The 13,042-nt window shown below is 29.6% G+C and overlaps 1 protein-coding gene across 6 annotated transcripts in view; it reads right to left on the bottom strand.

Moving 5' to 3' along the window:
* Positions 1-661: 661 nt before the first annotated feature.
* Positions 662-13,042, bottom strand: part of LOC124369232 (hepatocyte nuclear factor 6) — a 137,953-nt gene continuing 125,572 nt past the window's right edge. For all 6 annotated transcript variants that reach the window (XM_046827111.1, XM_046827110.1, XM_046827109.1 and 3 more), the window contains one exon: positions 662-2,801. In XM_046827111.1, coding sequence (XP_046683067.1) covers positions 2,586-2,801 — 216 coding nt within the window. In that variant the 3' untranslated portion in view covers positions 662-2,585. The remainder of the gene's footprint in view (positions 2,802-13,042) is intronic.

The following is a 13,042-nucleotide window of genomic DNA, read 5'->3' on the forward strand; positions in this document are numbered from 1 at the left end:
CTTATATTTTTTTATTTTAAACAGTGAGATAATTTTTTCAATGTAAATATTATTATTATTGTATATGTGTGGTTGTATGTACGTATTGCCACCCCACCAACTTAGATCTGCCAACTGCTCTTTACTAATTTAAGGAAACAAACCAAGAATCTTTTGCCAATCTTGGCTACAGAGTCAAAACTAATTTTAAGCCAAGTTTTTCACTTTGGATAAGGTAATTATATACAACAGTTAAATATGGTATGGCATGATAAATGTAGAAGTGAAACCAAGCTCTTATTTTAAGAGAAATCAAGAGCTGTTTTATTGGTAAAGTATATTTATTATTTCTGATAGTAGGGAGGGGGGAATTTGGCAGCGACAAGCAAGTTTAGTTCTAACTTTACGACTGCCTAAAAAGATACAAAAGTAAATCAAACTGCATCAGCAGCACTGCTGATTGATTTAATCGACAAAATGGTGAATTATCTACACACATTCTGGGTTGGTGCTTGTGAACAATAATCTAGATCCTTCAAGTTATGTTTACATTAATGCTCAATACAAATGAAATCTCTGAAATAATGTTTTTATCTTTAATATTTGGAAAACAAAAAATAAATGTATATATATTATATATATATATATATATATATATATATATGTATTTTTTAAGCTATGTAACAAAAGTACAAGAAAACCTCTTTGATTCACAATAATCAAAATCACGTAAACAATTTACTATAGTTTTTTTCAAAATACAAAAAAAATACTTGTTGAATATAACTTTAGAAACATAGCCTCATCCTTAAAATAATTCAAAACTAGCCTTATACATCATGATTATAAAAAGCTAGCCTTTTCCATCACCATTAAAAAAACTAGACTTTTACATTATAATTAGTCAGAAATATTCTTCTTCATCACCTTAGTCAAAACCAGCCTTATTCATATTAAAAACTCAAATGTACTTTAAATAAAACATTGTTAACTTAAATTACTTTGAAATCATTCCTTTAAATACCCTGGTAGCAACAAGGACTTTTAGCAATACTGTTTCGTAAACATTATTAGTTTTACAAAAAGTGAACAAGGCAAGTTTTGATTATGGGTTACTCAATTTAGGTCTCTTACATCTGTTTAGTATAAACTAATACTTACAATGTTTGTTCAATGTGTTATATAAAATTAAAATTTATCGTTAGGGGGAGAAATGATCTTTCTATGTAAATGTACTGAGGTTTTAAATCAATCTATGACTGATATAAAGTGTACCAATTGATTTATAACATTATGTATTGATTTAATGATATAAGACTGCAATATTGAAACTAAAAATAATTTAATAATGAATAGCATTATTCCGTTTACTACTTTTTGTTTCATGTTTATCTCTGAGATACAATCTATAATTAGTTTTGGTTATATAAAAGAAGACCAGTAAACTATCCAGTAGTCTACCTACCTCTCATATCTGCCTCAGGTCTCATCCAAACAAAGTTAATAAATAAATAATTCAATAATATTCTAATCTGATAAGTCTCAGACTAATCAATAAGATCACAAACATATTTACACTCTACATGTATCACCGAAAGTCTCAGTCACAGACTGAATCAATTATAAATAAATAAAACTGAATTATTGGTAACAGTAACAGTAGTTACTTTGTCATCTACACAATAAATAAGTCACAATAAATATCTACACTTTGTTTTCATTTAGCCAAAATAAATTAAAGGCTGGCAAGCATAACAATATAGGAGCACAAAATATCGCTTCCTAAAAAATTACAATAATGTATTTAACAGTTTATATGCATGATTAAAAAAAACTTCTACATAGGAATCCTTAAAAATAAATTTATAATAATTTTATGGAATTATAACAATATACCAGATATTAAAAGGCATTCCTGAAATTGTGCATCTTTTTGGCTCTAACAAATTATTAAATAATCCAGGGGATAGTTAGTGGTACTTGGACTAGCAATTACATATAATTAGTTTTCTTTGTTTTTGTTTGACTCCATTAACTTTAATGTAATACTTCAAAGATCTTTTGAAATCTAAGATTATGACTACAATACAAAAAATTAAAATTTGCTCCTTAACTGTAGAACTGTTACTTGACAGCTTTCGCTGCTCATTACAAGGGGATAAATTATAAGGACAATTCATACACTTTTATTAAATTTCAATACGCAAATGGTCATAAATGTACGTTTTTAAGTGCACAGAAAATAAAGGTGAATGCAAACAGAAAGTGATGGCTTCAAGCTAAAGGTGACTCCTACCTAGTCATAACAATATTGTCGAGACCAGTGCTGCTACAAACACTGCCTTTACTGTCTACCGTGTACTTCATTTATGTACTTATACACCCACTAACAGGCATGACAGACGTATCGCAAATATCAAAAAATATTTTAGTACCAAAAAGGTCTATATGCCAGAAACTATTTGAAAATATATTCTTATCTTAAGCATCGCCTCGGGACACTGCAACCGCACTGAAGTGAGACCTAAGACCCCCTGTGTTGCGTGCGCACGACACGTCCATATTCACAGAAACACCAGGTGTTGTAGGGGGTAGCTCGCATGGTGTCACAACACGTCTGATTGCAGTTGTAGGCTGTTGGACGCTTGCGGGGAGGCCTGTTGGTGATGTGAACTGCTTGTAGATTTAGCTGGGTCTTCATCTTTCCATTTGTCCATTGATCGTCGTCTCGCGTTCATGAAGAAATTACCCACTGTGGTCGGTTCTAACCCCAACTGCCGCGCGATCGTCACCTGCATTTCTTTAGATGGTCGTTTGGTTTCCTGTAAAAATAAAAAGTTATTTTTAAAGTATGGTACAAAACTAAGTGGTACCTACAAGCATACCAAGGACAATAAGTAACATATTGTTAATTATTACTACATTTAAAAATTATAAATTCCCTTTAATGACATTACTCTCCAACTGTAATCTTTTAGCACATCTAAAAATCCAGTAAAAACTCAACACCAACTATTCAAATCAAATAAAAAAATATGATTATATTATTAAAAATATTGATTCAGTCTCTGAACTGTAAAGTGGCATTCTATTCTGCGTCACAACACAAACTTTTGTGATGATATTTGCTTGTTTGCATATTTCTGGAACAAGATACTGTGTCTAGATAAAAGTTTCTCTACATTTCAGTACAAAGTTTCATTGATACCTAGTTGCTTTTTCAGGATTGTAATTTGAAGGAATTCCTAATCTAAATAATGAATTACATTGAAGGTTTAAGAAAATGTATACCAAAACAGTAAGTGTTAAATCAGTTGAAATAAACAAATTTTCTTCTGCTAGTATATTATATCCTCCTCATAAGTTATTTGTAAACGTTCATAAAGGTATGTCTTTATCTACAACATAAACTAAAACTCATGAATTTAAACGTGTGTAAGACATATTAACCAATGAGATACTTATGCAAGATGTATGTTACATAAATTATGATGACCAAACATATTATCAGTTCTTTACAATATTGTATGAATTAAGTAAGAATTGTGAAATCAGTACTTTTGGCTAAACTTAATGTAACAAAAAAGTACTTGGCAAAACAGTCCAATTTTCCTGAATGAAATGAAATTTCATGAACCTTCTATTATCAGATAATTCTACTCCAAATTGGATCACAAAAGGTTAGTTTAATCAGAAATACTTAAAAGAATGTTCCTTATCTAACTAGTATTGCAACTGTAAGACTGAATATTCTCCAAACAATACAAAGCATGACACATGTACCCAGATAATAAAAATTAAAATAATATTTATAAAAAACAATAAAAATCTATGCAAGAGACATACATACATTACAATGAACAGTTGAATAATGTTTCTTCTACCAAACCTTTACATATTGCCCATCTGTACAAACTTTTCAAGAATTTTATAATCCCTTAAGCTTGTAATTTCTAATCAAGTCAATTTCTACAGATCTGGTTTGAATAAAATGCTTTACTATTCAATACCTTTAAAATATGGTAAAACATTACCATTAGTGTAACAAATTTTGTTTATGAAAGATTTCATACAATACGAGAAATAAAATATTGTTAGTAAAATATGTGATGATCTGTGTTCAGAGAGTTCCTGTTTTTAGTGGATTGCATGCAATTAATGTAGCTAAGTGTTAAGAAAACTCATAAACCAATGAGTCCAAAACCAAAATATCAGAAGAACGGGATAACCTTATAGATGGTTAACATGAGGAACTGAAGGGTCGCCAGTTCAGTGCTACCACAGGCTGTCGATCGGATACTTTCCCTCAACTAATAGACGCTGTTAGGAAAGGCAAGGAGAAAGTTAAAAATATCTATTCAACATAAACCGAAATAGTCAAGAGTTAATGACCAAACGAATGATAATACAATTATCTTCTTATCATGAATGACCATGTGGCACAGAGTTTAGTCATCTCAGAGCACAGAATTTTTAGTGAATTTGAGTCTAAACTTGACTGCTTAAGAAAACGGAGTCAAGGGTTCTCTGGATCAAGAATATGAACTGCCGTGAGTGGAACAAACTGACCACCAGAGCTGTGGGGGCTCTATGACATCGGGTAAACAGTCCACCTCTCCCATGTGTGAGGGTCGGAGGAATTTAACATTGGTTAATATTGTGGGTACCAGTAGCTATCCTTTCACAACTTTCTTTCCCTACTTCTATCCTTACTTATTCTTATTTATTTCATTTAATGCTTCTGCTGGCAATATGCTACATTTGTTTTACATAAACAAATTACCAAGTTTAAGAATAATTCCCTAATTCCCAAATACACACACTAAGTTTTGGTTGTCTCATCTATATATGGTTAAAGCTCTACAACTGTAATTTTAGAACTTATGGTAGAAAAGACACTAAATTTTTATTTTTTAACTACAATCAATACTACAATTTTACTGATCTCAGTTCTACCGATATAAAGAATGCTTTTAATATTGATATTTTTGTTATATTCCATTATCTGCCTCTAAAATATAAACTTTTTCTACAAAGTTACGATGAGGTGAGTGTTAATAATATTTTATAGTTTCTCAGGCATTCATGATCAAACCTTTTAGAATTTTGATCTGTTATTTAATAGCTACTATTTCAAGTTATATTTTTCTTTCATCTATTTCAGTGCAGGGTAGCATGAGAAGTGGCCGGAGGCATTAGTGTCAGTTCATATGGAAACTAGAAATACTTTATAATCTTATTCAAACAAGCATAGAGATTGCTTTTCTTGGTCTTCATTTCTAATTCAATAGTTAAAGTAGCACACCTAAAACTTTATGTGTTCGGGGAAAATAACAGAATTTAACTTATATATTTTTATTTTCAGTCATACATGTTAAGACAGACTAATGCTAAATGAAATAATGACTGTACAACACAAATATGCTTATAAATATATGCTCTTGTAAAATGAAAAAAAGAAGTGTAAATATTGAAAGCGATGCATTTTCATTAAAAAGTGTATTAAGAAAAGTAACTAAAGATAACTAACTTGGCGAAGAAGTTCTAACTTACCTGTAGTGTTGGCATTGTCCCAAGTCTTAACTCGCCTAGATAACTAACTCAGTAATGCTCAGCCTTCCGTATAACCCACAAGTTCATTGGTTCATTTCATCTCTCATTGATTTTAAAAAATGCACTTAACCATTTACAGATTTTGATTGGTACCATGAATTAAATCTGTTTAGAAAGTAGTTTTGTTTCTACATGATAAAACATAGTTATAACAATTATAAACAAATTCTTACTATTTTGGAAAGTGAGATGAAATATATATACAATTACGAGATGGTGATACGGATCTATATATTTATAAATTTACAAATAACTCTAAATTTTTTATACATTTTTGCATGGTAAAAAAGGTAAAGCACTGAACAAATTCTAATTCTTTTGCATCTCTCCAAAATACTCTTAAAATTGGAGTTTAATTATTTGTTCTGCTTTGTTCTACATATGTTGCACCTCCTCCACAGGTTTCAGCCACTCTTAGTCTTTCCATAAATCACCCTTTATCAACAAAACTCCTTCAAACTAATTTTTGGTTTCACACTATTTTCAATATTCATCCTCCAAAGGAATCAAAAAATCTTGTAACACAATACATATTAGGCTTATTTCTAACTTGATATAATGAATATTTGATTATGTGTTAACTGTTTAGTATTTTAAATTTATAACGATATAATTGACCTATAATAATATGTAGGCGTTTTGAAAAGTGGAGGCCAATCTCCCTCTCCCCTACCCTCTTCTCAAAAATGCATTTGTATGATAGACATCGTCCATTACTATTAAGTTTGGTTTAAAAAATGTCTTGATTAAATTCTAAAAGAACCTTAAAGTTTTATGTATGCATTTATCGTTTTCAGTTACTATATTTTGTGCTCAGATAAAATAATTTTAAACTTAGGAATTGAAATACATGTAGACAGTTTAATAATTTTTTAGAATATCAATGAATGGATCAGCAATGTAAATTTAAGCAAATAGGAAATCTTGTTTACACTTTAGTTCAATTTTACATACTTTCTGGTCAAAATAATTGTTTTTATAATTTGGTTGGTTTTAAATTTAAACAATTAATACTTTATCTATTAATTTTATTGTTAAAGGTAAATTAAAATCACGATGGTACAAGTATTAAAGATTATCTGAAACCCCTGAATTGAAAAATGAAATCACAAGCTAGTAATTTATGTTTCAACTGAAAATAGAAAAGTTGAACAAAATGGATAACATGAATTTTTATAACCAATTAATGTTGGGGTGTCTTAGATATGTCAAGCTACTGTTTTTATGGTGGACGAGCTATTTTTTCTATTGACCCTATCTTGGTTGTCCATTCATTTGCTAGCTCATGTAACCTATGAGACTGTTATTAACCTTATCTATCATTCCTGAACTACTAATTAGGACCTTCCTTTTTAGTTTCTCTTAACATTATGACTTAAAGGACAGTTAACCATCAACATGAACTTTTAGTATAATGTATTGGGTTAAATCAATGGAAGAGGAAATTTTCAGGATTCCAGGATATTATAAATTACTTTTCATTGAGGAATGCTACAGGAATAAGTTTGAAGTACAAATGTATAACAAGAAAGTAGTTAATAAATGAATTCAACAGCACAAGTCCCTATGCTTGTTTTTATGTTTCACAAATTATGATCATCTAATTTAAATTATCTATAAGTGTTTACAGTTACTAAACACCATATATATAATGCTCTTAAGTTTAAAGAATGCCAAAGACAGAAGGAATACACTATCCTTCTGATTAATTTGCTCTGCTTTTACTTGTAGACTACTGAATGTTGAAATAAATATCTAAAAGACTATTTAAAATTTTGCTTATAAAGTAAGCACAAGTAAATAAATAGTAATAACTGCTCAAATAACTTGCAAAATAATATACAACCATTACAAACCATAACATTCAATGTTAATATTTCGTAAAGTAATTTACTGTTCGAAAATCATATAAATATTTAGTATTTTGGTTAAATAAATGGAATAATTTATTTATTTCCTACTGGGACTATCAATAATGTAATAGTGTCATAATTGAAACATGTGGACATGGCAAATAACTATATGATATTTTCGTAGGTTTAGTAAAAATACAAATGCAGTGGGATTATAATATTGCCAAATATAAGTTTCATTTGTATCAATTAAGTTTTTTGTAATTTCCATTTTTTTTAGAATTACAATTACTGAGATGAATATGGTATACCTGTACAATATGTAAGAAAATATCCTCTGTAGGGTAAACACCTTAAATATTTTACCCGAGTAATTTACATATTTGATTTCAAGACAACTTTGTTGGACTAAGCCCAAGACCAGGAAGTAAGTTTATACAAAAGGTATATTGAAAGTTATATCAAATAAATAACTTCATAATTCATGAACCTTATTCAAAGACCTACCTATTCTACATCTCCAGCCCCAAAATTGACAAGCACGTGCAACTACATATTAAAACACGAGACCAACATAACGAGATTTTCAAAGAGTTTGTGTATGTATACATATAGAATATAGAAAATTCACCAACTAAATGAAATTACACCTTGAATCTCCAACTGTCATATTTACAAATACATAAAAATTATAGAATATTTATTCATTCAGAACTGATATTGACAACCAAAACAATAAAAGAAATAGGTTTTAGTACAATTGTTTTGAGTATAACAAGCTCAATTGACTTCCTTTTTCAAGAATTAAACAATTATTTTTAGTTTAAAAGTTGCAAGGCTTTATTTTCAAAGATGTATTTTAATTCAGAGAACCGTTTTTAATATTGTACAAAAGAGGGTAAATAAAGAAAACCCAACCCTGTACCTGGTTCCGCTGGGACTCGTACAGTCACGGACAGAGCTTGGGTGCAACATACTGTACCAACAAACAATGTAGAACCAATTCCTTGAGTGACGGAGTCAAACATTATAAATTTCTTAAAAGTATATAAATTGTACTGAACTACAGTGGAGATGTACGTCCAGACTCGAGTCGCCGGGAACGAGGTGCAGAGTTTGGTATCTCTCAATAGTTTCATTCCATCTGTATATATACATTTATTTTATTGTAATAAATATCACAGATTATAAAATTTCAATATAAAAATGTAAAATAAATCAATATTTTGTATACTATATTTTTCAATTGTCTATTTTGTGGCCTTGAGCAAATTCACAACTTTATCCACTTGTCATATTGTTCCAAACAATACCAGAAAGTAGGCAACACCAGTTCTTGTGTTTTATAATTATTGCTTCATAAACCACATACTATAGTTTAGTAAAAAATGCTGCTTTTTACATTTTCTTTTTTCTTTCTTGTCTTGATGTTAGTCCTATTATCGACTAAATCACCACAACTGAATCTTTTAAAGTAACTTTTTCATATGTATGGCAAAATGTGTTGTACTAATCTCATGGAAAGTAAAACTAATATATCATTTAGAAAATTATATAACACTGCTTATGTGAATAGTTAATGTTTTTCTTCAGATTTGTCATTTTAAGTTCTTAAAATATTCAAAACATTCTTCAGAAATCTCTCCCATTATCTGCTGAGCGCATTTCTTTTCCTCTTCAGATATATCTTGGCCAGTATTATTTTTTGTTAATGATATCTCTTTTGAAAATCTCTAGGGAAAATCTTTTGACTGTAAGTTAAAAAAGTCTGTAAAAATCGCTTTATTTCAATTTCTTGAAGGTAGTTAATACTACCAATAATGTTGATGTATTATAATAATTTTTTTAGTAATTAAAGAATGTTACTTTAATTAAGTTAGAGTCATGAAGCCACATTGTTCAATTTCTTTAATTTAATAAATAATTATTGAGTAGCTATATCATAACAAACATTTCATAAAACGTTTATAGATATTAAAAGTTATTCAAAACAAACTTTATTGTTCTACACTCATCATTTTCTGTATTCATTTATTGTTCTTCTTGGAGTGCAAAAATTACTGTCAATAAAATAGGAAATTTTTGTTATTTCTTTGTAATTAATTATTTTTCTGTTAGCAAAATATTCTAATGACTTCCATTATAATCGTGACAAAAAATACACTATATTACATCTTGAGAACCAACATTACGAGTGCTTCTTCATTTTGATGAATAAGTTTATATAATTTCAAAAAAGGTATATTATCTCCTTTCTTCATAGCTATCACTTCATCATCACATCATTTAATCAATGCAATCTTTTTGAACTGTATCCATTAACTTGCTAGAAATATTATATGGATGTAGGTATTGTTGAATACCTTTTAAGTCTTTTATTGACTGTTCTTGACAATAAGTGTAACAATAGTTTGTAGAAGTGACTATTGCAAACCCCTGAAGCCAGCCAGAGATCAGGAAGTGAGAGGTTGGAAGTTCTTGCTCATAATTAAAAAAATAAAGATGTTATTTAATTTAACATGAATTTAATTTAATTGTGAATTTTGTGATGTGGGTGACTCATGCAAGCTAATGTACTCCCAAAAGTGTGCTTCCAACTCCAAAGAGTGCAATTAATTTCCATTGGTTAAACAAAATTCACAATAACCAATTTGTTAATGTCACTGAAAGTAAACAACCTTTTTAAATCAGAGTGAACTCACTTTCTTTTAGAGAATAAAAAAATAACTACAAAATATCCCTTTTTGTGTTAAGATGATCTTCACGCATTGTAGACTTCTGGATCTCTGTTAATTTAGGTACAGCCTTAAGCATAAATACGGACTTGATATGTGTGCTATAATTTTGTGACTTTGTCAATAATTGTATATTATTGTGGCAAATAAAATTTGATTTAATCATTTCAATATTTAATCCGGACCAGCCTTTTAAATTCTGATGAGTCATTAGTAGTACCACACAATACATATTTTGAGTTGCCACATACTATTCTTCAATCCATCATTAAAAATCCAGAAAATATGTGATGATTTCCTCCTTCCAAGCCTACTTATAAATGTCATACTGATTCACAGGTGTTCCTTAACTGTTGCAGCAAGTTTTATCCTTTAAAATTAAATTGTGCCTTCTTGACTGGGTTTCACAAACTATGCCACGCTCTTGAGCAGCGCTTTCATCAATGTTCACCAGTTGTGTCTGATCAGTTATAACTAACTATAAAATTCCTACCAATGTTCAATAAAATAACAATTAATTAGTACAGGTTATCATTACAAGCTCATGGAAACAATAAAGCACATAACTGAATTATAATGTAGAAGCTAAAACACACTCAACAAGTTTAATAACATAGATTGTGCTTTGGAATAACATACAGCTATAACAATTTTTTTAAAGAAATAAGGAATCATGATTTACAAGATTATAACAATAAAAGTAAATAATTAATCTGCTAGTCAGTTTTTTGTGAAAAAAGCTACATTTGGACGTCTTCAGTATTTTAAGAATCATATTTATGATACCCTAAATATTGACCCATAAAATATGTTTTGTTGTAATATAAGAAAAGATCTTTCTAATAAATTTATTAAACTCCCATATTAACCAAAGACTTTTAACAATTTTACTTGGTTTTCATAGAGTAACATGGTCTTTTAAAATCATATATAACTACTTAACATTAAATTATAAAAGCTTTCTTTCTATTTTTAACTAAATATTTTTCACTTATTGATTTATATGTGCTTAATTAACCCAACTGGTCAACTGCTTCATACCTATCTTCTGTAATTTAAAAAATTAGTAAATACTGTAGAGTTGTTCTTCCTTCTTTGTCCTTCTCCAATAATGTATGTACTGCTTGATCCATCTGTGAAATACAGCAGACGTTTGTAGCCTTTATACACAATCTCCCATATTTTGTGCCTTTGGTGTACATTAAAAATAAGAATGTGATGTTGCCGAATAATGCATCCATTTTACACAATTCATTATCTTTCAAATTTGTGAACTCTGTTGCCTATTATAAAACATTATTTGCTTAGTTTTAAGAATAAAAAATGAATCAAGAGAAAATTACTTGAATTTTGTTGAATGGTCTTAATTTGATTCTGTAGCATTAAACGTTTACTGTTCCTTATTTTAATTTCTTAAATACAGTTCATATTTATCTTCCAAAATGATACTTTCCAAGCATATATCAAATTCAACTTAATTTCAAAATGCAAAACTTTTTGGTTAGCCTGCAAGATTTAAAAATTATTTCTGGATATTCTAGATAAGTTTGACATAATACGTAAAAAAGGAATTGATAGCAATTTTATATAAACACTCAAATTATATCAATATTTTTTGAAAATTATTTAGTTATTATCATAACCGCAGTTTTTGCTTCCAAACAGCCTAACTTCCTTGCTCAAAGCCAATTTTGTTTTAATTTTTTATCAACATTCATATGAAATGTTAGAGTAATGCATACACATAATACTATATTTAATCAAACACAATTTGAATTTAGTCACACTTGAAACAGTTGAAAAGTTCTGACACTGTGAGTATATGAATAAGCAAGCATTGGTTGCAAATTCTGAGATGATTTCTGTATGGTGCTTTTACTTGTGTACATGAACATTGCTGGGTAAAATAATAATGTCTGGTACTTTTAAATGGGAGGCTCAGTGATTTTTAGATCTTGCATCCATCGCTTGTCAATTAAGAAATGTACCTAGACTACGTTTCGGCTGTTGCAAGAGAAGAGACGGTACTTTTCTTCTGACCAGGCTCAATAAGGCTTTATTCTCTCACCAATTAATTTGATTAGTACTACCTATTCTCTGGCATCATAAATTGCAAACGTTTTACACGTATGACGTCCATCTTCTATTACCTTGGTGATGAGTATGATTCAATCAGATCAATTTCCAAATGAGTGCTTCTCTTCCTCTAAGCTTTATATCTTACTCCTGAGTACAAATTCTGCCTTCAGTTAGTCTTGTGTCTAGGTTTTATGGCCTACTGTATTCCTCATACACTCCAACCTCATACAGTCATAGCAACCATACTTCCAAACAAAGTGAGCTTGCCATCCTCAAGCCCACATATAAGCTCCTTCTATATGTTCTTCTCCCAACATATGTTCTTCCATGTATCTTTCTTGTCTTAACCTTGTCAAGGACATTATAGGCACAAAGAACTCAAACTGATGATTCCTCTTCTCCTCCACAATTGTGACAAATGTGGCCTTTCACAAATCCCAGTATATGAAGATATCTTCCACGTGAAGAAAAGGCCTTTTTAATATTGCTTGGTGCGATGACAAGTTCTAGTACAACTATATGAAAGTCTTGGATGTCACATCTTTAAAAAAAAGTAAAATTACTTTCTTCCAAAAAATGTAGCTACTGACAATGCTGATAGTTCTATTAATATCCATCTTGAGGGTGTTTATAATTTTTGACTAGCAGTGAATTACTAGGAAAAATTTATATTATTAACTAGAAGTTATACTACACCAAATGTGTGCTCCAGAACCTCAAGTGTATGCTCTTCATATTTTTTTATATTTATATTATTTATATTTATAATAGCATTCCGCTATT

The sequence above is a fragment of the Homalodisca vitripennis genome, chromosome X (assembly GCF_021130785.1).
Source record: "Homalodisca vitripennis isolate AUS2020 chromosome X, UT_GWSS_2.1, whole genome shotgun sequence".
NCBI lineage: Eukaryota > Metazoa > Arthropoda > Insecta > Hemiptera > Cicadellidae > Homalodisca > Homalodisca vitripennis.